At 44.3% G+C, this 27,513-nt stretch overlaps 1 protein-coding gene across 7 annotated transcripts in view; it reads right to left on the bottom strand.

The window, feature by feature from the left end:
- MCC (MCC regulator of WNT signaling pathway) overlaps positions 1-27,513 on the bottom strand; it is a 405,770-nt gene that overhangs the window by 67,361 nt on the left and 310,896 nt on the right. For all 7 annotated transcript variants that reach the window (XM_070517578.1, XM_044780105.2, XM_014842841.3 and 4 more), the window contains 3 exons: positions 22,056-22,198; positions 6,778-6,941; positions 4,550-4,756 (listed from right to left, as the gene is read on the bottom strand). In XM_070517578.1, coding sequence (XP_070373679.1) covers positions 4,550-4,756; positions 6,778-6,941; positions 22,056-22,198 — 514 coding nt within the window. The remainder of the gene's footprint in view (positions 1-4,549; positions 4,757-6,777; positions 6,942-22,055; positions 22,199-27,513) is intronic.

The raw sequence follows: 27,513 nt of genomic DNA, 5'->3' as shown, positions 1-27,513 counted from the left end.
AAAGAGTATATGACAGGATTGCTAATTTTAAAAGCTTACAGAGTAAATGAGTCCTCAGAGAGTGACAATGTGTAAAGGAAATTTCTTCTTACCTGCACCCTTCCTTTCCTGACTCCTTTCTCCTAAAAAAGGCTATGTTACCAGGGATTTGAGGTTACTTTCTGTTAAGAAGGACGAGGCGAAGGGCCGGCCTCACGGCTGAATGGTTAAGTTCGCGTGCTCCACTTCGGCAGCCCAGGGTTTCGCTGGTTTGAGATCCTGAGCGCGGACATGGCACTGCTCATCAGGCCACACTGAGGCGGTGTCCCACATGCCACAACTAGAAGGACCCACAACTAAAATATACAACTATGTGCTGGGGGGATTTGGGGAGAAAAAGCAGGGGAAAAAAAGAAGATTGGCAACAGTTGTTAGCTCAGGTGCCAATCTTTAAGGGGGGGAAAAAAAAGGACGAGGTGAGGGGCAAGGAAATGGGTACTCCAGCATTCTGGAAGTTTACCCGTCCTTTTTCCTAGCTAAGGAGCCAAATGGCAGCCACTGAAAAATCTGGAGTTTAGAGTCCTCGTTCATATTTTAAAAGACTTTAGCTGAACTAGGTGATTCCATTTTTATTACATAGGTCCTATGAACAGAACAATGAAATCCCTTCATAAATGTAACGCTGCATTTAGAAATCAAGAGTAATAGGTTCAGAAAAGACAAACACTTGTATCTTCTTATCAGTGATGGAAATACTGCCCTCTCCGCTCCCACGCCAAGTTAATTAACTAATACTAAGAGTTTTTAAGATATTTTGAGGGGGACTGGGTAAGTAGAGAGGGGGAAACTTCAGATTTGGGTGATTTTTATTTGGTTCAAAACAGCGTGTCTTATAGTCTCTTGCATTTACTGTGGTGATGACCAGAGGGTCAACGCAGAAGCCAGACCCCAAGGATGAAGGAAGCTCAGGAAAGGTGATGGGATTCATTTCCAGACATGTGAAAAATAATGAGGTGGGGCACGTGGTATAAGGAAGAAACTGCTACAATCACTTTATGCCATGAATTTGTGGAACTTTCCCAAGAATTTGTACAAAATCTCAGAGGGAACTTGTGTGGCCCATTTTTGACTCAAGTCTGTCATCCAATGGGACAGAGATTCACGAGCCTGTGGTCACATCCAGTTTGCTTTAGTGAACTATCTGGAGAAAGCATTCATTTTTGCTACATGGCAGTTGACCTAAACAATCAGGGAAAAAATGCAAATAGTGTGGAGAAGCTGGATCTCCCATCACATGTCCTTCCTATGAGCTCCCAGGGCACCCTCTGTGTTCACCTCTCCCTACCACTTGACATACACCATCATAATGACCTGTTTACTTGCCTGTCTCCCTAACACCCATCAAGCCAGGGACTGTGTCCTGTTCATTACTGTAACCCCTCTGCCTGGCACAGAAGAGACGACCAATCATGTTTACGAAATGAATAAATGCGGAACAAAGTGCTTCCTTTCTAGAGTAATTAATTCTACCTTGCCTAAATTAAGCCTGCTTCTTTAAGTGTGAGGAAAGGAGTGGTTATATTACAGAGCATGTAGAAATAAATGATTATCTCATTTAATAATGAGCTGGGACCAATAATAAAAAATTGTCTGCCTGTTGTTCCTTAGTTACTGCTCTGCCAAGTAGCTCAATCTGTTAGCTGACATTAACGATCTAATTTAATTAAATCTTGAACAAGGCTCAGAAAGCCCACTGAGAGCACTTTGTTTAATTACAGGCAAGGGGCAAGCACCAATCCTATTGATCTGGTCAGTTCAAATTCTATACAATAAATGTGGGCAATGGGAAAAAAAAGTGACCCCAGTTGCTTTGCAGGCAACTTTGATGAACTGTGGATTCAGAGATGCTGTAAAGATAGCAAAGGCAAACCAGCCATAGATCACATGGTATCACAGGGACAGAAATGAAACCACACCTTGGTCACTCCACAGAGCTACACATCATGAAGAACAGAAGACAATCAACCACAAAAGACAGATTCCTCCACAGAAAAACGAAATATTGGGTGGTGGTAGGTAGAAGTCATCTAGCATCTGAAGTCTAGTAAATTGGCATTCAAAGGCTTCTAGCAAATTCTATGAGACCCACAATTGTCGAGAAATAAATCCAATTCATGGGTATGTATACAAATTCCTGAGAATATTTCCAGTTGAGGAAGAGATACAAGTTCTTCAACATATTTTTATTTGGAGGTAATTGAAATGTAAATTATATACATTTATATAAAGCCATATTAAGTGCAAAACTTAAAGGTAATAAAAGTGATCAGAAGAAAGGTTTTGACTACAGTGTGTGTGTATGTGTGCATGTGTGTATAGTTATTAAATGTTTATGAGTTCTTCAAATATCTAAGGATTCTTAGGGAGAAAAAAAAAAGGGGCCAGCCCAGTGGCGCAGTGGTTAAGTGTGCACGTTCCACTTCGGTGGTCTGGGGTTCGCCTGTTTGGATCCCGGATGTGGACATGGCACCGCTTGGCAAGCCATGCTGTGGTAGGCGTCCCACATATAAAGTAAAGGAAGATGGGCATGGATGTTAGCGCAGGGCCAGGCTTCCTCAGCAAAAAAGAGGAGGCTTGGCAGCGGATGTTAGCTCAGGGCTAATCTTCCTCAAAAAAAAAAAAAAAAAAGATACGGTGCTAAACTTTCCAGACAGCTTAACACGTAACTCTGAATTTCACCCTAAACAACTACTAACATTTTTTGAGCATTTACTGTGTACCAGCTACAGTCTAAGTGCTTTGTGAGTATAATCTAATTTTCCTGCACTGGGTATTATTATCATCTCCACTTCATGGCACAGTAAATTGAGGCACAGAGAAGTTAGGTAAGTTGCCAAAGACCCATGGTGACTTGGTAGGGCAGGCTGTGACCACAGAGGGTCATACTCCAGAGCCCGGGCACATAGTGTACCACGTATTAACACTATGCTGATATCAGTACTAACCTCCAGAGTTGGAGAAAAAACTCAAAGGAGGATGGGCTTTTCATCTTTTGCTAGTCACAATTAAGGGCTGTCTTGTGCTTTAGTAACTCAAGTTAGAGGAGGAAATTTATTCTAAACCACAATATGTAATTACATCTAAGACCAACATTTCCTTCACAAAACACACGCCATGAGAATACGCCCGCTAAGAGCGAGCACACCTAATTAGGGCATTAGTCATAATGACCAGGGAGGGTAACCAGGAAATCACAGGTGGTGTGGGCCTGAGCACAAAGTGAACTTCATCAGCTGCCCAGATAAAGCCTTTGCTGACTGGGATGATTTACACCCGCTGATGCAAGTGTGGAGAATGGCAGCCGATACAGCTGGGTGCTGAAAATAAGCTTTTGCATGTGAGTTCAAACAAAATGATTTCAGATATGAGAGGTAGGAATGCTGGCCTTTTAATTATGACATTAGTCACAAATGAGGAAAACAGTTGATAATGTTCAAATATAGTAATTTCTTCCATATTCATATATAATAGCAACCATGAAAACTTGCATGTGGATTAAAAACAATGATTTACATATGCTGTCCTTATGGAAGAACAAGTTAAAGTGCAATGATGAAGGATGATGAATTCTGCTAGATGTATTTTTTTTCCTCACTAATTCAACTTTATGTGCAAAATTACGGGTCCAAGCGCCACTAAAAAGCAAGCTTCTAATATTGCCACAATTGAGAAAGAGAGTAAAGTAGGTCTAGAAACTCAAAGTGAAGTTCAGAGGAAACCGTTTCTGACTGAAGAGTTCATTGCTTCACCCCAAGTCCAACCACAGATCAAATTCACAGCCAAACAAAGAAGTACTTGTGGGGTCCTGAGAAAAAAACTCTATCTTTGGAAAACTGAGTGCTTCAGCGACTCTGCCAAACATTTCTATCCTGAAAAAACAGCTCCTATAGTAATGGATGTATTTGCTAAATAAAGGGGTTCTCAGACTGGTTCAGGCCAAGAGCCATTGGTACACTGCGGTATGTACCAGGAATGACACATACATACATACACTTGTACAGAACATACATAAATACATATATTTGATTATTTTAACTTTAGTCTACACTAGAAGAGATAACATTTCATACAAGACTCAGTATAGATAAGTGAGAGCACGTACTATACTTAAAGAAAAATTTAAAGAAGAAATGGTAAAGGGGAAAATTCTACATACTTTTACAAATTATAAGTTATTATTAGTCTATCTTAAAAGAACATTTTAATTGAGTTTGGGAAAGACGTGTGTACCCTGGAGAATGGTTTGTGAATCAGTGCTCTGATATAATTTTATCATCCACTTAGGTTTGCGATTCCAGAGAATAGTTTTTTTAAAAAATCTTACCTCCATACCTCACACTTTCAAACTACATTCCTCTCAAGAATGACTTCTTAACAAGATGGGGATGGTGATTCCCAAGACTACAAATGCCACAAAATTCCTGGGGCTGCCTTGGGCTCTACCTGATGGCTTCTCGTGGCTCTATACCCTCTGGGAAAGGCCCAGCCACGTGGGACTTGGCGTGCTCACCCTCCTCCGGAGCCGGTCCCGCTCCTCCCGGATAGCATTCATGGTGGCCTTGGTCCTGTTCAGCTCCTCCTCTTTGCTGCACAGCATGGCGGTCAGGCTCTCATTCTCTTCCCTCAGCCCAGCCAGCTCCTTCTCCCAACGAGACCGCTCTTCAGCCAGGTTGGGATACAGGTCCCGGCCGAGTACCCCCTCAATTTCCTCGACTGTCTGGAAAACACAGCCACAAAGACAAGCCAAGTGAGTTACCTTGGAGAAAAGGGAAGGGGAGAAAATAGGCCAGACTGGAGGGAGTGTCCACAGAGGAATGAGTTCTGGAGCCCCTTCACTGTAGACAGTAATCACGACTAGTGACACCCCCTAAATCATCCTCTCTCTCCATTTTCAGATGAGGCTCTGTCACTTGCCTGGGTCATAGTGCGTGTTTCCAGAGTAAGAAAATCAGTCCCTTCCTGGTGTCTAAGTTTATCTGTGGCACTAACTGCCATGTCCACACAGATGTTTATCTCCTTTGTCCAGGTTCCAGAGTTGGTGAATACGCATAACCAGACAGCAAGCCAATTAGTGATCCTGATAATGCAAATGTGAAGTGGCAAACTGCATACGAAATCTAACTAGAAGCTTCCTAAATTATAGGCCTCCTGTGTTCCAACTCAGCAATACAAGAGGTCACATCACCATTTCCAGCTTTCAGTGTCACATCAGAATTCAGAGGGTGGGAATGAGCTTCAGTCCCAAGATGTGAAAGACAAAAATAAACCTCAGTGACACAGAAAAGAGGAAGCTCACGGTGGAGGTTTCTAAGACAGCCAGGATTTAATTAACTAATAAGACAGCTATGAGCTAAAATAGAATCTTAATAGTAGTTGGAGAATTTTTAAAAATTCATGTGAAACACTGTATTAATGGTTTTATACATAGATAAAATTAGAAAAAAAAGGAAGAACTCATTCTGCTGGCTTTCAGAAACTATTCCTTCACATTTATTGTCCTTTGGAAAAGGAAGTATAAGACAACTGATATGGAAAGAGGAGGGAGAATTGCTAGGTAGGGTAGAAGGCAGCAAAGCCATGTGATGAGAAACAGAAGGTCTCAAAAATGAAAAATGTGTGGGTACGTCGCTCTTAGATGCTCACGTGGTTCCCTGATGAAGACAGATACCCAAATCTGGCTGCCACTCTCCACATGTGGTGCTTTGTCCTTCCTCTCAAATCTGAGACTCTTATTCCACCCGGCCCTGCTCCAGGCCCCGCTCTGTCCTTTGCTGGTTGGCAGAAATCCTTGGCCTCCTCCTTCCCTCTCAATGCTGAGGCTAGGGCTAGTATCCAAGTCGACATTACATCAAATATAGGGCCTGGGAGACTCCAGAGAAAGAAACGCCAGTGGTTGCCTACCCAAACCACACCAACCGTATACTTACAATTCAGATGAATAAAGCTGGAAAACCAGCTGTGTTACAAACATGAATCATGGTTTACCTAGGGGAACCACAGCTCTTTTGTGAAATCCAGGATGCCTGTTGATAGAAACTTGGGCCTAGAGTCCTAAGACATTTTTCAAATAAAACATCACATTTTCCGTTTACATGGGTTCCTCCCAGACTCCTCAGTTTGAATTGCTATGCCCAGGTCAGCAGGCTATGGTGAAGTAATACAAAGACACCAGAGGCCCAGTATCATCAGGACTTGACGTTCCCATTGTTCACGATGAGTGTGTGCAGATGCAGCACATTCCTCTCACCTGGTCCTCCCTAAGCAGTAAGATGAATGCGTGTGAAAGGCGTGGCTGAGACCCAGCCCAGTGTGCTCAGGATAGATGATGCGTGCAGGCCCTGTACCTCCCCCTCGTTAGAACCATGGATTGATAACTCCTGAAATAAGATTATAGAGGCCTTAAAGCTTTAATAAAACTTCCAACTTAATCTTACAACCTAAAAATGCTACAGGATGAACCATACTAAAATAATGTGGTTCCAAGGAACCAAGGAAATTGTCATTCTTTTTGGCAAAGCCAGTGATTTTGACTGTTGATGTAATGACTTTTCCTAATGTGATTCAGCCCAACAAAAATTTACAGGGCTCCTGCCTCTCCCTGGTGGCCCGATCTATAGTATGGCTTTCTCAGAGACATTCATTCTTAACAGGTATCTGAGAAAACAACACTTCAAAGGAGGCAGCTCTGCTCCTTTCCTTCAGACGCTTTCGAAGAGCTGGATGGGGGAGGGGGGCTACCTTAATAGCCAAGTCACAGTGCTCGCTGGCCGTGGTGAGCTGCTCGATGTGCCTGTCCACCTCGGCCACCGACAGGCTGCAGCTGCTCTTCTTCCTGCAGCAGACGACATTCTCGAGCCCCGTCAGCACCCTCTGCAGCTCGGAGTTCAGGTCACTGCAGTTATCTGTGGGTGAAGGTGGACAAGATGGGTCAGGGAGGCAGGCAGGCAATGAACGCTCAACATGCGGCTTACCATGATGAACCCATCCAAGGAAAACGGAACGGCAATGAAGCTTGACATTTCAAAGTTTAGCGCCATGCAGCCTAATGTCACAGGCTGCCGGCACTGCTTCTGGGGCTGGGAGCCAATGTACAGTCTTCGTTAAGGAGTTTCAGACATTGGCCATTTTCTAGACAGCCACGCCACACTGAATTCTCCTGTCTCTACTAGAAGGCAGCCATATCTCGAGTTTCTTTAGTAAGAACAAAGCAGCGTCCCGGAAGCTGTTGGGACTTGTGAAGCCTTCCAGTCAACCTTCCTCCTCAGCCATTCAGACAAGCACTAGCTCTAGAAAGAGTTTCTGCAAAGAAGATCTCATAACTTTACTAAACAAATGAAACAAAAAGCCCTGGAATGAGCAGAGACACCAGGTATTGTAAAAAACACAAACTGTGCAAATGACAGTCCTTGCCCTCAGTGAACTTACAATCAGGACTTTTTTCTGATATAACCAATTAACATGCTCCACCATTGCAGTCTCACCCACTTCTTCCATCAGGGCAAAAATAAGCTGTTCTAACAAATTCCATATTGTTCTCCATGTAAAAGTCTTGTAAGCAATTCTAAGAATTTGATTCTGACTTAAAAATCTGGGTTATTTTTAATGCTGGACACTCAGGGCCTGGTCAGGGAAGGAAAATTAATTATAATCTTAACGTGAACTAGACATATCTTAGAAGATAATTTTGTTGGGGAAAAAAAAATCCCCTTAAAGTCAAATACAAATATCTTAACCTATTTTGGATTCTATATATCAGTATACCATTTAATTCTTGTAGCAAGACAGGGGTTAACTACATGCAATCTCTCAAAGTACATCCTTCCCCAACATCCAGCCTGATTCCTGAACCAAAGAGACTCCTCTTCCCTTCTCATCACAGGTTCCATGCACTAAGATGGTCAATTGCTTTGGTTCTTACCTTTGGAAGATTTCAAGAAAACTCTTAGCACTATAGGAACAGGATTTCTCAGAATATTTTTGTCAACTTTTTTTTTTTTTTGGTGAGGAAGATTGGCTCTGAGATAACATCTGTGCCAATCTTGTTTTTGCCCGAGGAAGACTGTCACTGAGCTAACATCTATGCCACTCTTCCTCTATTTTTTGTTCTTTTGTATGTGGGACACTGCCACAGCATGGCTCGATGAGTGGTGTGTAGGTCCATGTCTGGGATCCAAACCCTCAAATCCTGGGCTTCCAAAGGGGAGCACGCAAGCTTAACCATTATGCCACGGGGCCGGCCCCTGGTCAACCCTATTTGACTGCCTATACCTGTATCAAGTTATCTAAATCTAGAGAGAAGAGAAGCCTGAGGCTTTCACTCCAACCAACGAACACAATTATTCCCCCTCCTCTCACACCCGTTATTGCCCCATCTCTCCCATTTCTGTGAATGGCACCGCCATCTATCCAGTTACTCAGGTTAACTCTCAGGCAACTTTGGTTTCTTTCTGCCTCATATCCTAAACCCAATCCATCTTATGAGTGCAACCTCCAAAACTTATACCCAAAGTGACCTCTTCTTACCATCTCCACTGATACCAGCCTTGGTCCAAGCCAGCATCACTTCTCAGCTGAACCACCTGAACAACCTCCTACCTCTACTCCCCATACTGTGGCCACAGTGAGCCTCGTAAGGACAAAGTCAGATCATGTTACTCCCCGAGCCCAAACCGTCAAACGGTTCCCCTTGGTTTAACTCAAGTCCAAACTCCTTACCAGAGTCAGTAAGACTCTGCATGATCAAGACTGATGATGTTCTCAACTCAGGCTGCACCATGGAACTCCCTGGGGAGCTTTTATAAAATACCAATGTCCAGGCCCCACCCAAAGCCAATTAAATCACAATCTTTGGGAGTGGAGCTTGGGCACTGGAAAATTTTTGTAAGTCCCTCAGATAATTCTAACATGCAGTCAAGGTGAAAACCACTGATCTATCTGGTCCTTGCCTCATCTGTCTACCTTCCCCCTCATTCACAATACTCTGTTCACATTCCCGGCCTTCTCTCCATCCCTGGAACATGCCAATCTCCTGTTTGCCCAGGGCTTCCCTTTCTTTTGCTAAGACTGATTCCACTCAAATCTCTATTTACATCCAGCTCTCAGCTCAAACGCCACCTCCTCACCAAGCTCTTCCCTCTCTAAAGCATGGGGTTCCATCTCCTCCCCCTGCTCAGTCCCCATCCCATTATCCTGTCGTCATGGCAATCATCACCCTCTGATCTGACTTATGTATCATCTTTCCTCTACTAAAGGGAAGCTCTAAGGGGACCTTGCTTTTCCTTATCATTTTATCTCCAACATCAAATAGTACAGGTAATCAAAAACTATTTTTTAAATGAGCAAATATAAACACCACATCATTATATATTAAGAGACAGCAAGACTAGAAACACAGACTCTGTCAACAGCAGCATGTTTTACATCAACTTTATGCTTTTTGTCCTTGTTATGGATCAGGCCCTGAACTGCTAACAATTGGGGGATGCTCTTCATGGCAGATGCCCACCATCAACTGAAGCCAAGGAGGTCCAGAGCCAGAGGCAGCATTCCTCAGCGACCACACACGCTGGTGGAACTGTCTCCAGAGCACACTGAATTCCAGGGAAATAACTGGAAGTTTCTCCAAATGATCACTGACTTTGAGGTGCAGGGTTTCCTGGTACCCTGAGCTGGAGTTAATATACACTCCTGAATTATTTGCCTTGTTAAGTGCTTATGAGTGGGATGAGGAAGAAAGATGCCTCTACTCAGCCATTCCATGTGGATTTCCCTAGCACAGCTCCACCTGACACAATGAGCACACTGGACATCTCTGCCGATGGGCAGACTGTATCCAGGCTGTATCCTGAGGATGTTAGGCTATAGGGAACAGGGGGAGGGTGTAGGGATCTGACCAGTATTTCTTTCTCATTCTTTAATCAAATAGTTGCTGAGCCCTGGCTCAGGCTAGAAGCAGGGTACAAAGATGAATACAAGACTCTCCTCAATTTCAAAAGGCTCACAGATGTCCACGGCAAGCCACAGTCCCTTCTCTCGGCTGTCCCTACCACCCTGGGGAAAGTCACTGTAGAGAAGATGATGCAAGCACGGGACAGGGAATCAGGAGGACTGAGGAGGGCACTGAAATTAATATACAGATGTAAACAGTCAAGGAAGATCTTCCCTTCAAACCAAGGAGGGCTATCAATGTGTCCCTTGGTCTTAGGAAGCCCAATGTGTGAAACAGGCTGAATGAACTCCACATACTCTCACTTATTAGTCACAGGGCTCTGTACAGTGGTTTTACACAAGCCCTAGTAGTGATCAGGTGACACTCAGCTGTCCTTTGTCATTGTTTCCTGTTTAGAGCCTCACAGGAGACAAGGTGGCCAGACTGGCAGGAGTGGGTATTCTGGATCCCCTTGTCTGAATGTCGTCAGATAGCAATCATCACTCACCACCATTCACTCCAGCATCAACGCTGCCTGATACAGGGAGGAATTATCTTTTAGTCTGTGGCATATTCTTCTAAATATAGGCTGAGGATAAATTCTTAATTCTTTCCCTCAGCCTACCATGCCCTGCACAGTCTGGCCCCTGCCAGACACTGGAGCTTCAACACCAAAGGCTGAGGCAGTTGGAGTCTTTACAAAAGACAAGAGGTGTAAGTCAAGGGACCAGAGGTGCAAGATAAGCTCAGATAAGGGACCATGTGTTCCAGAAGGAAAAAAATGTACCTCATTTACAGAACCACAATAAAATATCACCTCATTGGCTACTATATAAACAACAACAGAAAGTAGGTGTTGGTGAGGAAGCAGAGAAATTGAAATCCTTGTGCACTATTGACAGGAATGTAAAACAGTGCAACTGCTTTGGGAAACAGTATGGCAGTTCCTCAAAAACTGAAAATAGAACTACCATACGCTCCAGTAATGCCACTCCTAGGTACATATCCAAAAGAATTGAAAGGGCCTCACAGATCCTTCTACATCCATGTCCATGGCAGCTTTACTCACAATAGCCAAAAGGTGGGAATAATCCGAGTGTCCATCAATGGGTAAACGGATAAACAAAATGTGATATACATACAATGGAATATTATTCAGCCTTAAAAAGGAAGGAAATTCTGATATGCTACAACATGTGTGAACCTTGAGGACATTAAGCTAAGTGAAAAAAGCCAGTCACAAAAGGACAAATATTACATGATTCCACTTATACGAGGTATCCAGAGTAGACATATTCAATAGAGACAGAAAGAAGAACAGAGGTTACAGGGATTGGGGAAGGGGACAATATTGTTTAACGGATGCAGAGTTTCTGTCTGGGAGGATGAGAGAGTTCTGGAAATGGACAGTGGTGATGGTTGCACCAACGCACACTTGTCATGGAACTCCAGTATGAAGGGTGACACAGGCAGACCCACTGCACAGCTGTGCTCTGCTTTATGTAGGAAAGGTAATGGCTTGACTCCCTGTCCGTGAGACAAAGAGGAGGCCCTTTAAATCAAATACATAGTCTTCTACCAGAGGTTATTCATATATTTCCAAAAAAGAATTTGAGGTAGCCTATAGCAAACAACCACAACTAAGAGAAGACCAGTGATTGGGACCAGGGAAAGGGTGAGGAAGCAAACAGAAGCTAACAGCTGACTCTTCTACTTAGCCCTGAGCTTCCCGGCAACCACAGCAAAAATAAATTATCTCCTGTCAGAAAGGAGAAAGCAATCCAGTTTCACACGGGAAACAATGTCTTTTTAGCAATGGATGCTAAAAGAATTTAGGTACTCAGGACTTCACATGTGGTGCGAAGTGATGTGATTGCCAGTCTCCTCAGCCGCAGTTTCACACATATGCAGATTTCATATGGTTCCGTCTTATACGAACCTTCAATTAAAATTAAGCTGTAGACCATTAAAGTACAATGTAAAGGGAATTCTGGGAGGGACTAAGCTCACACAATCTTGGCATCCGGACTTCGAGTTGTCTAATTTGATGTAAAGATGAAAGAATAAATGGAATGGACATCTCCCTTCGACCAGAGGATGCAAACTAGCCACCTAGAGCCAAAGCTGTGTTTTGTGTGGATGGCAGGATTTGGTATCTGGCACAACCATTTTTTTTTTCCTAGAACAGTTTTTGAATTAATTGTCAACATTTAGAAATCATTAGAATTTATGGCTATTCTTGTAAAATTGGAAGGTCTGGTAATACTGGGCCCAGCTCCTCACGTGACAACCATCTGCAGAACGGCCAGCAGCTGCCCCTTTGGACTTGGCATGGCCACAGGCTCCCCTGCTCTGCCCGCTTCCCTCACAGCCTCTGTCAGAGCCTGCAGCTCCTGCCTTTGCTGTCGTTTCTAAACGTAACTTATCCCAGTCAGACTTCTGACAGGAGCAAGAGAAAAGGCAGCTCAGCTTGTAGTCTTCTAACAAGAGCCCAGAGCCTTAGGTTTCTATGTTGCTGTTGGAAGGAAGAACCAAGTACTTGGGAAGTCTGGAAAGAAGGTAAGAGGACATTCACAGCTGTGAAAAGTAAGCCTAAGCAGCATTCTTGCTCGGTTAAACACACACTGATGGCAAAGCTGGTTTTCTTCTTTCTCCCTCAGGATCAACTACACCTACCCCCGGAGTTGCACACAATAAACTAGACCAGAGTTGGTTCATTCTGAATCAAGTGTTAAAGGCTGCCTGGTTTTTTTTTGTTTTGAACCCCTGTAAAATCCCTAATTCAAATAAAAATACAGGTAAATGGGCTAGATGTTGGAACACTCTCCTGGTCCACCTGATTCTGGGCAGCACACTTTTTTTTCTTAAAGATTGGCACCTGAGCTAACATCTGTTGCCAATCTTCTTTTCTTTTTCCCTTCTTCTCCTCCCCAAAGGCTCCCAGTGCATAGTTGTATATTCCAGTTGTAGCTCCTTCTGGTTGTGCTATGTGGGACACCACCTCAGCATGGCCTGATGAGCAATGCCATGTCTGTACCCAGGATCAGAACTGGCGAAACCCTGGGCCGCCAAAGAGGGGTGCGTGAACTTAACCACTTGGCCATGCGGCTGGCCCTCTCTGAGCAGCACACTTTTTCCTGAATGAATCTGCTCCAAAATATGGTCCCAGCTTCACAACGTTCATACTCCTGGGGCTCAGTGTTCACTTCACACTTAATGGTTATGTATCTGTCTGGTTTGGAAGCCCCAAGTTTTCTTCTTCATAATGGCTCTTCTTTGAACTTTGCTTTGCAATCTTCCTTTTCAGGAAGCCTTCCCTGATTACCTACAGTCTCAAATTTCCTTCTCTCTTTGAGGCAGTGCATTCAAGGTAAGTACTTGTTAACCACATGCTGACCCTGCTAAGCCCAGCTCTGCAGAGTGGTGACTGTTCATTCATCTTCGTGTTCCCAGACGCTCACAGTGCTGAGCGTGGAGTAGTGCTTGGTAAAGACCTCATGAGTTGAATGTACAAAGGAAAGGAAAAACCTTTTTTATAAGCCAACTTTTAAATTATCAAGTTTTGGTTAACCTGCTCATTGATCAAGTATCATCAAATCTAAGACATATCACGGGGCATACCACAGCCTGCTCGAAAGTCAGAAAGCCCTCAAATAAGGTAGATTCCCAAGATGGAAGCACCCACTGAAGTTAGAGATGTTACCCACAGCGAATTTTCACCAGTCTGAGAAACAGAAGCACTGCAGGCCTGCTGTGAACTCTCCCCTAACGCTGCACCCGTGTGGGGAACAGCAGGTCAGGCCATAACCACAACCCTCATGACCTTCCACGGGCCCACACAGCCCCCCACCTCCGTTCTGCCTGGGCACATGTCATGCCTTGTAAAGCAATTCAAGTGGAGGAAAGAGCTACCATTCTTTCAGCATCAATACAGACATTCTGCTAAGAAGCACGATGTGACAGATATCCTAGGGATGTCGCAGATCAGATCCTGTTGTGGCTCTAAGGCCAAACCCAGGAGGGCTGTTGTTTTTTGCCCCCCGCAGTGCCCTCCATGGTGCATGCAGCAAGACCCTCCCTTATTCTTCCAGGAAGGAATAAGTAAAACCAGAACAAAACAACATAGAAAATGACAGAACAAGATACAGTCACGTGCCATATAACAACGTTTTTGTCAACAATGGACTGCATATACGATGGTGGTCCCATAAGATTAGTACCATGTAGCCTAGGTGCGTAGTAGGCTATGCCATCTATGTTTGTGTCAGCACACTCTATGATGTTCACACAGTGATGAAATCACCTAACCTTGCATTTCTCAGAACGTATCCTTGTCGTTAAGTGACACATGACTCTAGTTGACTTCCAGGTCTGGGTGCCAAGGAGAAGACCAAAGGGTCTGGGAAGAAAGGAGTAAGAGAGTATCCATGGAGGTGACACCCCCGCGTAAACATACACAGTGCCTGTGTCACCCGAAGATGAGAGGATTTATAAGAACGATGTTCTTATATATATATGTTATGTAAATATATTTATGCTCATATACTTAGGGTGAAGCATCATGATGTCTGCAACTTACTTTCAAATGGCTCAGAAAAAAAAAATTTTGGAAGCAGGAGAGGGAAGAAAATCAAACGTGGCAAAATGTGGACAATTGGTGAATCTAGGCAATAAGATTAGGGGAGTTCTTTTTATTTTAAAAGTAAGTTTCAAGTTTTTCAAAATAAAAAGTTGAGGGGAAAACAAATACCTCAACATTCAAGACAAGGACATCTGACATAGCACAGACACAGTGACATCGAGCTTTAACGTGGGAACCACTGTGGGGGTCGATTTCTCAATGCAGCTATGAGAACAGGAAGGTTCTCCTGAAAGTGTCACTGCCACGCCCAAATGACCCTTGAGAACACGGCCCAAGTCACGGGGACAGGGCCAAGGAGACCCAGCCGCCAGCCACCACCTCACTGGGGCCTGGGGTCTGACTTCACGGGGAAGGAAGTCCCTCTTCCGTGTTTGTTTTCCCAAAGAAAACAAAGCTGCATTTTCAGGACTTCTATTTTAGCTAAGTCTCACCAGCCTGAGATTCGTGTTCACTTTTGCTGTTGTCCCTTGGCGGTTTTGACATAGTTGGTTTCTCTACAACAGTAATCTTGGACTTAAATATGGTGAAGGCATAAGAAAGGTAACCTAACATCAACTTTGCACCCCAGCTGCCTTGAGGCCCCTCCAGGACCCTTCCTTCTAAGCTGCCACAGTGCCCCCACAGAATTCCCTGCCACCCACCCCAGCCCTGTGGTATCAAAGTTCTGGCAGTGGCTTCTAGAGAACAAGGCTCCAATAACACCTGTGTGAGAAAAGTTCAAGTTCATATATAATCATTTTGCTTATTTGACTACTCATCACCTGAATTGGCACAGCTTTAAGAATAAGAGAATACCCAGCGTTGCAGAAGACGTGAGGAAATCTTTGGGGTCAAGAGGGGGCACAATTTGGCAATACCTATGAAAAGCCTTAAAGGTCATTTTGTAGCTGCACCTCTGAGAAATTATGCTGAAGAAATAGTTAGAGGCGCATTTAGAGGATAAACTTCAGCCCCCTCACTGCACCTCCAATGCGCTCTGCCATCGGCCCTGCCCAGCTCTCGGGCCTCACCTCTGTCTACTCTCTGTGAAGCTCACTAACCTCCAGGCCGAATGGGCCTTTCTCAGAGCCTGGATCACCCATCTCAGCCCAAGAGCCCCTCTGGAGAGCAAACAGTGCCAGCACACAGTAGGCCATCAGTACCAGTTCCAAACCCCATGGCTCCGATGTAGTAGGGGTGGGAGAATTTCCAAAGCCACCAGGACAAGGGGGAATATGTACTTCTGGCATCCAAATGTGGTCCTGGCACCTTTTCTCACAGGAACAATGTTCACCATGATGGTTGGGGTTGTGGGAACACTAGTGAGGTCTCATATTTTATTTCCATTACAGGTGAAACGAGCTTTCAGAGGCCTGTCTCAGAAGCTAACCCTCCTTCATAATGCTGGTTTTTTTTTTTTAAAGATTGGCACCTGAGCTAACAAGTGTTGCCAATCTTTTTTTAAATTTAATTTAATTTTTTTCTGCTTTTTCTCCCTAAATCCCCCCAGTACATAGTTGTATATTTTTTAGTTGTGGGTCCTTCTGGTTGTGCTATGTAGGATGCCGCCTCAGCATGGCTTGATGAGCAGTGGCATGTCTGTACCCAGGATCTGAACTAGCAAAACCCTGGGCTGCCTAAGTGGGGCGCATGAACTTAACCACTTGACCACAGGGCCGGCCCATAATGCTGGTTTTTAAGGAAAAATATGTTAAAAGTTTCAAACAACCAAAAAACGATCCAACCTGAGGAGACACAGTCTGTTTGGAAAACAAAGACCGCTTGTATTAGAAAAGGAGTTCATGAATCCCAACAATTATGCGAGCTCATCTTGAACAAATGTGGTAGATCAGTGCCTTTCCATTTCTGTCTTATACCCCAAGTCTCTTTTGGGGACTGAAAAATTCCTGAGTAGTAGAATTTGATGGAAATATTCCAAAGTAACATGAAGTGAAGCGGAACACTGACCTTTCCTACTCTCAAGCTTGTCTACTCTTTAAGGAAAGTTCCAGAATAATTTTAGGTGGTCTCCTCAGTCACTCAGCCCTGCGAACATGTGTCGACAGGTCTTGTTTGACCAGGCTCAGATCCTTGGGAGAAAGCACACAGTCACGTCGGAGAGCCCGCTGGTGAGTCAATGTTCGAAACATCTGTCTTCCCCGAGCTTGGTTCTCAAGGATGACCAACAGGGTGAATCTCTTGGAAATTCAGTTGCCCAGTTAAAGTAAAGAGAAGGAAAAAAAGGCAACACAGGGCTCAGCCTGTTCCATCGACTAGCCAAGGAGCTATTTTCAGTCTCGTCTAACCTTTCCAACCTGGGGACTGGTTTCTCCAAGTTTTAGAATCAGGTTGCAAAGAACCTGATTCTCTTTGAAAATTCTTTGCTGGAGGATAACTGAGTACCTGGCCACCTCGCTCCTAATCAGAAGTGAGCTTTCTCAGCCAGGCTTGCCTTGCCCTTGTAAACGCTTCTCTCCAAGTCTGCAGAAATCGTTCTCGGAGGAGACAGGCTGCCTTTCCTCCCGTCGACCTCTCTTCTCCCCACGGGGAGTGGCTACTTGACACTTTGGAACATTTTTCCTGAAGCCGTTAAGCCTCCTCGGCCAGTAAGCCAGGAAAATCTGGCTTTAACCTTAAACATATTTCACAGTCACAGCCGTGCCAAAGAGCCAGGTTTCATCTGCAAATTCTTCCTTGGTTGTCCTCCAAAACCTACTCATAAGGAGGAGATCTCTATCTAAATGCTCACACCAGTCAGCGAGGTATCATATGCCTCCTTTCATCCCTAAGGGGGTAGTAGTTTAGCATCGCTAAATTCCAGAAAAATAAGAATTTCTCACCTAAAACCAGAAGAGATCTCAAAATATGGGAGCAGAACCCATCACAGGCTGTGCAAAGGTCCACTGGATCCGGGATTTTGTTTGTTTTACAAACAATTGCTCCAGATGAGCTTTGCTGTTCCACTAACAGAGTTGGGAAACAGCCCGCTAGGGAGGGCACCACACATGTGCTGACACGCATGGGGCAATAAGCCCATGTGCACACATCTGTGCTCTGCTCTACTGCAACACCCAGAATCATCTGGTCTAAGAGTGTGGCTTCTAAGACGGAGCTCTGCAAAATCTTGAACAGCAAACATTGCTATTAAGCCAGGTGCCACGATGCACAACTGCTCCCATCAGCACTCGAGACTTCAAGGGACTGCAGTAAGCGTAGCACACCAACCACAGGCACGTTTCACTGTTTAAGCAGAGGCGTGTAAAAGCAAAGCCACCTACAGAAACATGGGCAGCAACAACAAAAACCACTGCTTAGCTGTACAACCTTGGACAAGTGACTTACCCTCTCTGAACTCTGTTATCCCACTTTTACAGATGGGAAATTTACAGGGCCTCCTTCAAGCTGAGGATTAAACATGAGGATGCACGTAAATGATCGACACAAAGTAAAGCGAGCAAAGCATGTCAGCTATTACAGCCAGCTTCTCTTTTAACTAGAACTCTTTGCCAAACAAAAACCCCAAGCCATGATTCCTACCTTCTTTTTGTCCATTTAATTACCTTTATTTTCCAAACAACTCTGTGACCAGGTTTGAACAAATGTAAGGCAATTTATTTTAAGATGCAAGGTGACATTGCTGGTACCTCTCTCCTTTATGACTGTTTAGGTAAGTCAAGGCACTTCCGAAATTGCTTGTTTACTCCTTCAGACCCTGAGGACAGCACCTGGGAGCCAGGCTGACTGAAGGGGCAGCCTGGCTTTGATGGGTGGGGTTTGAAAATAAAAGAAAAGTGCTTTTGATGAAGGGAAGAGGTAGGACTTACTCCTGTTATCTTAGGCGGAGATCAGCAAATACACTGCGGCACACTCTGCATATAAAATTCAGCTTAAGAAAACGTCTGGGTTGCTAATGCAGGTTTGCAAATACAGTGACCATCCTGAAATGGCTGCTTTTTAATGATTTCCTATAATGGTGTTTATACATGGAAGCTTTTTCCCTATTGAAGCAATTTAATTGGAAAATGACAAAAGAGTTCGAAGAGGCGGATGTCCAGTTCTGACGTGCACACACACAGGGACTGCTCTCGGCTGCAGCCTGGATGAGCCCCTCCTCCTTGCTGTCCCCGTGCCCGCCCTCCTCCGGGACCTAGCAGGTGTGGGCCCTGTGGGCACTCTTCGTCTGCCCCTGCTCTTTGCTTGCATTGCTCCCACTTGTCCCTCAGCCTTCTGCTTAGATGTGACTTCTGGGGTGTGTTCTTTGATGCTCCCACTTGAGGGTGTCACTAGGGGCCCCTGTCCACCTCCTCTCGTGGTCCTTACCCAACTGTTAGTCATTCCCTGTTTACTTGTCCGCATCCTCCAAAGAACTGAGAGCTCCAAGATGATGTTCACTGCTACTCAGATATTTGGGGGCCTCCTATGTGCGGGCACTGTGATGTCGGTAAACAGGACAGCTGGAGTCCCTGCCCGCATGGAGCTGCATTCTAGCGTGAGAGACTGATAAAGACTGGGATACACAAGGGAATAAACGCCAGCACATGGTGTCGTCAGGGTGCGCTAAGGTCTGTGAAGAGAAATGCAGCAGGGGAGGGAAGAGAGTGCCTGCGAGGGCGAGAGGTAGTGAGCGCTGTAGGTCCCCCGGAGGGGTCAGGGAAGGCCTCTGCCGAGAAGGCAGCTGCCCAGGTGCAGGAGAAAGCACAGGTGGATTTCAGGAAGGAGCACACCAGGCAGAGGAGCAGCGAGTGCAGGGACCCTGAGGTAAGAGAAGCTGGTAAGGTCTGAGGGACAGCGAGGAGGCCAGTGTGGTCAGAGCTGGAAGAAAACAGGCCTAGGTGAGGAGGATGAGGTGGGGGATGCCCAGGGTCTGTGGGGCCCTGCAGGCCCTGGCAAGGAGTCGGGACGTCACTTGAGCTTTGAGGGACTTCAGTGTGGAGGACAGCCTCACGGCAGATCCCCAGTGTCTCATATCCCTAGTCCCTAGCAGAGACCCCAGGGAGTTTGCTGAAGAAATGAATAGAGGCCTCCTACGGTGGGCAGGGAACATGGACAGGCATTGGGCAGACGGGGTCCCTTCCCTCCAGGAGCTCAGTCTTGTCGGGAAAGATGCCACCACTGGTTATAATGAATATATATTTTTAAGGAAGGAAAGGATGGAAAGAAATGATTTGAGATTAATGATTCAGGAAAAAGAAGTCAGCTCATAGAGCAGACAGGCGGACACCAGCTCCTGGCTGGGTAGCCTGAGCCACAGATGCTCTCTCATGTCAGAAGCCCCAAGAAGTCCCACAGCAAAGACACGCAGCCGATTTAAGTGGGTTTATCCCTCCATTTCCCAACCTTATTTGGTTAAGAAACTTTGTTGGAATGTGAGTCACTTATTTAATTTCATAAAATACGATTTCAGAGAAATGAATGGAGGGATCAGTGTAGGAATGACTCTTTGCAATGATCGGGAACTTCTTGGCGGCTTGCACTTGTCTGACTGCTGAAGGCTGGAAGACAGAGTCCAGAAGCTTGGGGCCGCTAGGGTTAGAGGTGATGATGCTGGTATAACTTAGTACGAAGGACTTGGGCCCACAGTGGGCTGGTTGCAGGGGGATGTGTGTGCTGTGACTTAAAGCCCAGGGTCTGGGTTCAGGTTAGTTTGAAGGAGACAGTTTCAGCCTGAAGCCAAGGTCCCTGGGGAGGCATCCCCACTTCTCAACCCATTTGGTCTTAGCTAAATTGGCCATTATTTGGCCTTAGCAGCAATTCATACTGCTGACCGCTTCTTCCTTATCAGAGCCTTCTCGACCCCACTGGCTTTCCAGACACCATCTCCCCATTTCCTTCCTACAGCTTTGGCTGATTGGCGGGTTATTCATTCCAACAAGTACCTCTGAACACATACTATGTGCCAGGGCCTGTGGTGGGCTCTAGAGGTCTACTAGCAGATAAAACAAACATGCTTCTGCCCTGTGGAGTTTAGTGGGAGAGTCAGTCAAGCAAAGAAATCACTTAAAATTTCAATGTGACATGAGCAAGAAACAAATGGAGCAGGACAGAGTCAGTATAGGGACTTGCACAGACTGGTGCTCACGAAATGCTTTCGGAGGAGGTGCATTTAAATGGAGACAGAAATGATGAGAGGCACATCTCTGCCAGGAGCTCCTGCTGAGTCTCCTCATCAGCTGGTGGCCCCCAAGGCTTAGTCTCTAGCTCTCTGCACTTCTCACTGCATGCATCGACTTCCCCAGCTTCAGTAACTATGTGCAAACAACTGATGTCTTCCAGCTGCTTTTCTTCAGCCCAGACCTCTCTTGGCTTCTTATGTTTATGTACCACCTTCCCAGGCACCACCACCGGGATATCTCTAGCCGCCTCAAATTTATGCCCAAACAAAACACATGATCTCCAGCCCATCCCACCCTCTCTTGAAGCAAAACAAAACAAAATTCAAAGTAATACCATCCCATATTGGTAACTGGCCCCACGGTCCCAAAGAAATTTTAAGTTCTATGAAAATTGCACTACATTTACTCATCTTTCTCCTGGTTCTTCTTCCATCTCTTCCCTACATGTGGACATTTCCTAAGATATGGTGCTCCTCCCTCTTCTGACTCCGCACCCTTTCAACCATCGGGATCTCCTTACTTCATAACTTCAAAGCCTTTATCCTCAACCTCAATCTCTCCAAAAATCCAGTTAGGCATCTCTGAGTAGACCAGTTGTTTTGCAACATTTTGACAGCAACCCACAGTTGGAACGTTTCATTTGGCAACTTACCACATAGACACATGCAACAAATAAATTTCGTGAAACAATACTGTCATTCTATTTTTTTCCTATTTGATTTCACTTAAAAAATATTTCATGTTTCGTATAATTTCAAAATCCACTAATGGGTCATGACCTGCAGTTTTAAACACACCATCTCAATACACTATATCAACTATTTTCACATGGACATTTCCCTACAACCTCAAACATAATATATCTATTTCCCAACTCATTTCTCAACCAAACTTCCTTACTAAGGAATATGATTATTCTTTTAGTCACTCAGGATCAACATGTTAGAGTCATTTTGGATTCCTCCTTACCCAACAGTTGCTAAAACTTACTGGTTCTTCCACCGCAATGTGTCACCACCCATTCCATCATTTCCATTCCCACCATCATAGTTCAGATTTTACTATTACTTGGAACACTGCGATAACCTTTTTAACTGGCTCCCCGTTTCCAGAATTTTCAAATGGAGGTGCCATATGTTTGAATCACAAACATCAGGGCTGAAAACTAATTCAGCTTTTCAGTTCCATTTTGACCAACAAAGTAGTATGTAAGGGACTGAAATGGATGTGCCTTCATCTACTCATCAAACTCCTTGACTAATTAAATTTTACTTCAGGCTGCCTCATGTTTCTAAAATTCCCATTACAATCCAGAAACCAAACCATACTTCGTGGTAACGGCAGGCAGACTCACCCATGTCAGCAGTGACCATGGTGGACTGGTTTTCAGGGATGGAGACAGAGGTCTGGTCTTGGTCCATGCTTCGAGAGTCCTCGTTGACCTCGTGTTGACTCTGGCTGAGTTCTGATCGCAGTTCTGAGTACTCATCTTCCTCTCTGAGAAAAAAGGAGAATCAGCCACCACAGACAGAGATGTAAGACAAATCCCCAGAGAATACGTCTTTTACGGAAAAGAAAAAGACAGTCAGAGAGAAAACAGACAGATCTCCCCTGCCAGGCCACACAGACCAGGATTTCTTTCAGGCCAAACAGAAGGTCACATTTATGGTTAGTGTATGAAACTGCAAGGTTGCTTTTGTGTCCACATACATAGCCATAGACCAAACAAGATTCATCTATCAGCCTACCAGAAGCTTTACCCCTTCAAAGATTTCCTGAAGAAATCAGATTTCTTCACTCCCTCAAATTCCGAGGTGAAAAAGAACTAAGACTACGAGCACTGAGGTTCCAGTGAGCACAGTAATCAAGAGTCTGGTGAACAGGAATGGCAGTCTCATCACCTGGACGGTCCCACTGGTGGGCCTTCCTCCTGGAAGAGGACATCAGGAGGTGTTTGGCTGGAGCTACTAGAAAACCAGCACCTCACCTGTGCAGGATCAAAATGGATGCTTTGAAAGGTATATGGATGAGCATGTCTAAAAAATGCCACATTTACTTTCCCCAAAGAAAGTAGGCAGAGTTAGGGAATAGGAAAACAGGATGGAATGAGGAGAAAAAAGGAAACAGTGAACGAGAGAATACCACTCAATGGTGTATTTCCTTCGATTTGCATTTGCTAAGAGGAAGACAAGATTTAAATGCAGCCATATTTCATCTGCACGAGCACACCCACCCCTTCTCAGCCCTTCATGGATCCCTCAAGCTTTGGTCTCTGAATTAGCTATGGGCAGGCTAAGAAAACTTAAACCTGTTGTATGTATTTCAAAGCACACACCTTACCCTCTCCCCACATCACCATCATCTCTATGCAAACACTGGACACTGGCACGGAGAGAGAAAAATTAACCTTCTTTGAAGCATTTATTTTGCAAGTGAGCCAGAAGAGAAAACTGTCAGGGGATTTAATTATGAGGTTGGAAAGCCCGTAGATGTCTACTCAGCCCCAGGGGAGGACGTCTGTGAGGAAAGCTAGGAAGACAAGAAATCCTCTCAGCTTGGCATTCACTTTACGTTTGTGGACAACCGGGGGTAGGGGGGGAAGGTCAACAGTCTTGGGTTTACCACCAAGACTACCAGACTACCTGAAACCAAGACAGTGAGTGGCGATCCTGGAACTTGGGGAAGAGGCAACTGCCACTGTAAACAGTGGAAACAGATCTATAAATTAGAGAAATGTGACGAACCCTCCAGAGTTCTTGGTTCTCTCAAGAAATCAACATCCTCCCAGGGAAGGGATTCAGCTGAGCCCCTGAAGCCACCCAGAGATCTGGGAAGACTTTAAACAGATATAAAGCCCCCAGACATGCAAAATATGAATCAGAATGGGAGTGGTAAAGGGAAAAAATATAGGTTAATATTCTATGAATAAGTTAATTATGAGATATCTGCAAAGCCGACAATAATTAGGTTTAGGAAAGAAAATAATGAAAAAGTACTCTTCAGAATTGCCCTTTTGGTCTAGAGGGTAATTGTGCCCTCATACATCAGTTCTCCTTTCAATCAGCACTTTACAATTTCGATTTTAGTTACTGGGAGATTTTGTGTATGATGAATAAATTACCTTTATTGCATGGCCCATGTAATCAGCTTCAGCTTGGCTGAGACTGTTGTGCAGACTAGAAAGCTAGATAAATGCTGCTGCTGTATCTGTGGCATAAATGACATTTGCAGAATCTTTAACAGCCACCTCCTGGCTTGGCAGGTTCCAAAACAGGGTGCTTGCCAAATCTCCCGCTTTTTAATTATTAGGGATTATTATGATCAACTTTATAAAGGAGTGCATAGGGAAGGGGTGGGAGAGGGAAGCTGTGGATTGCAGGAAACAGTCCTTGCTGAGATCAGAGCACAGTCTGAAGGACAATTACGCCACACTAGAAAGGTCATCTTAGGCAGAAGGCTTTCAGTGCCATGAAATGCAAACTAAGGATCCCCATTCAATGTATTTGAGCACCAAAACAAGGTTAGAAAAGCAAAGATCAGATGGGTGCTGTCTTCCAGGAGACAAATATGTTCACAACTAATTCCAATCTAAGAAGGAGGCTGTGGGTGGACATGGGAGGAGCATCTGGGGCTGCAGGTGGGGAGGGACCAGGGGAGACCTTCTGGACGGAGCAGCACTCAAGATGAGTCTCAAGGCAAGTAGATTTTAGGTCATGAGGGTGGAAGGGCATAGGCAAAGGCTCAGAGGAGCCTGTGGACATGAACATGTGGAGCTTGGAGAAGATTCATCTATCAGCCTACCAGAAGAATAAGTGGCTTGGTATAACTGAAACCAAAACGTGGTGCATGATGGAAACATGAATCTGGAGAGGCACTCGGGCCATGTGTGGAGTGGGCGATTTTGATCAAAAGGAGAATTTATTGTATTGAAGGAGGCAAATAATTAGGGTTAGATGGTAGAAATAAAGATAAAATATGTGGAGTCTAGGAATTCAGGGGAAGAAGTAAATATTGCCGAGATCTTATATAGAAACAGATAAAATAGGCAGGAGGGAGGTGCGGAGGGTCTGTATCCTTGACCCCACAGGGATGGCTGAGCTGAGCACTCATGATCCCTGGCTAAGGTTCCTCCTTCTGGAACTCATAATGAGTATTATAGTACAAAAGAACACATGCAAACAGAGTAAATGGTAATTAGAGGTGGAAAACAACCTGTGAGAAGATCAGGCAGGGTTTTGTGTCACAAAGAAGGAGGTATAGAAAGATTAAATGGAGGCTAAATATTAGAAAATTTGTTTCTAATATTTTTGCCACTGACTCTGGTAAAAAAATCATGGAGTTGCATATCCTTATCATCTCCAGAACATCATTATCAGCATTATTCCTGAGTGGCGGTTGGAATCTGGGACACTGGGAAATGACAAAAGCCAATTCTCTCAGGGCCCTTTGTAAATTGACAGTCAATCTGGGATCGTGGCATACATGGAAGACTGATGCTTGGGAGTTTTCTCTTTCTACTGTATTATTCAGGAGCATTGGTCCATCAGGAGCAATGGAACAAGAAGTCAAAAACACCCTACCAGTCTAAGGCAGTTTTACAAAGGCAAGAATTTGAGGTGTGTTTTCAAGACCTCTCTAAGCAGCGAGTCAGTAGCTGGTAAAAGTGTCTGGCTAACGACCGACACAGCATCAGCATCTCAAAGTGATTTTTCTGTTTGCTTCCTTCTGTTGTGCACATGGTAACTCTTGGAAGTGATAACTTATGTCCTTGGGGAAAAAAATACCGCCTTAAAGAACATGAACTGCTAATGCTGGTGATGAAATGAAGAAAATGTGAAAAGGTCCAAGAAGCGACCATTTTAAGCCAAAAAAATCAGAAGCTTTGATAAACTGATAAATTTTGGTAATTATATGCTTTGTGGTAGTTTTGTAATTATGGGATTACAAAGTTCTCAGGTGTTTCTCTTTGGAACATAAAGGATCATCTCACAGGATTCTAACGTACATTATTTCATTCACTTAGAAGCATTTGTGAAGTGCTGTTTAGAGTTGCAAAGATTAATGCTTGCTGCTAGCTTAAACAACAAAATAAAACAAAAACGCTCCTAGGGAGGCAGGCATTCGATTGTATACACACCTACGTGACGAGCAGTGGCAGAAAAGTCACAGACTGGAAGGGTCTTACAGACCATCTAAGCAGGATCAATATACTTTTATTTTACAAATAAGACAACTGAAGCTTCAGGAGGCTAAGCAACTTACCCAAGATCATGCATCTAGATAGCAGCACAGCCTCATTCCTAAATTGAGCACCGACGAAACAAGAATCTAATATGGTGGCCTAAAGAAAAGATTTTCTTTTGCTGTTGCTTATTTTTAAAGATTCCTTCTCATTACTGGCTAGGGGTGAAATGATCTAATCAGAAAAAGGGAAAACTCAATGAAAGTATAATCCTTATCACGCTTTCCAGACCTCAAGGTAAAGTACTCTGGAATCAGCAGCATTTGATAAAAATATTACTGCCTTTGAATCCCCATATCTATTGTATTTTGGGGTGCACCTTCATGCCTTGTAACTGGATTGGAGTGATTTGTGAACAAGACCCAGATGGACATCTGCCTCCCTTGGCAACTATCAGTCAACTATGTCTAGCTAACCCAGTCTACCCGACTTAGTGGTTCTTTGTTGAACCACATTCTGTCTTTCTTACAATTAAAGGCAGTCTTGCCCCTAAATGGCCATCATTCTTTGAAAGAACAGAGATTTTCGAGATGCAAGGAGGAAATGTATTCCTTTCAGTTCTCTTAGAAAATCTGTAGCAGGAAATGAGTGATGAGTAAAGTCCTGGTTCTTCCTTCAATTCTACCTCTTATTTTTCCATATAGCACAAAGGAAGATCGGACATCTCTGAATATTTTGGTGAATAACTGAACAATGGGATTTTGAAATGCTCTCCTATGTATATGATAATCCAACCTTGTCATCAATGAGTACCAGTTTTAACAAGATCTGATATAGGATCCATATTCAAGGACTTCTAAATAGTGAACAAGGGTTTAATATACACCACACAAGAAGACAGGGAGAAAGAAAGCTACCATATCTTTGAGTTTTACTTTTATTTCATCATATTTTACTTTTTAGGCCAGAAATTAATCAAAACTACATGTTTTGCTGGGAGATAAAGAGGTTTTGGTTACATTGTGTTTTAGAATATAGCAACATGAAGATGGACGGACAGATGCATCACACAGGTTGAAGCATGGGCCGAAAGGTCAGGCTCACTGTGCTGGCATGAGATCTTAGAGATGGGATTATGTTAGAGAAGACAGAGACTTTGGATATTATCTCAGCTGCTAAGTGAGGAACATTTTGCAGGCAAGGAAGCAGAAGGGCTAAGTGCCAATGTAGGGGTGACACACATAGGACGAGTCAGTGCTTTAGCGCTGCAGCCATTCAAGGTGAAAGGTGTAGGAGAGAGCGCCCAGGGTAAGAGCCAAGGCTGAGGATGGATCTTAGGAACAGAAGAAAAGATCTAGAATCCCAGCACATCAGGAAGGAAGGAGGATTTAGTGTCAAATCCTGCAGAAAAGCACCAGTAACAAGGAAAGATCACTAGATTTTTCAGAACTTATTAGTGATTTTCAAAACAGTATCTTAGCTCAGGCTGCTAAAACGAAATACCGTAGACTGGTTAACTTAAACAATAGGAATTTATGTTCTCCTAGTTCTAGGCTTTGCTTAGAAGTCCAAAATCAAGGTGCCAGCATGGTCATTTTCTGGTAAGGGCTCTCTTCCTGGCTTACAGATG

This window comes from Equus asinus, chromosome 9 (assembly GCF_041296235.1).
Source record: "Equus asinus isolate D_3611 breed Donkey chromosome 9, EquAss-T2T_v2, whole genome shotgun sequence".
NCBI classification, from domain to species: domain Eukaryota; kingdom Metazoa; phylum Chordata; class Mammalia; order Perissodactyla; family Equidae; genus Equus; species Equus asinus.
Note: the sequence above shows the minus strand (reverse complement) of the source record. Positions and strands in the feature narration are given on the sequence as shown.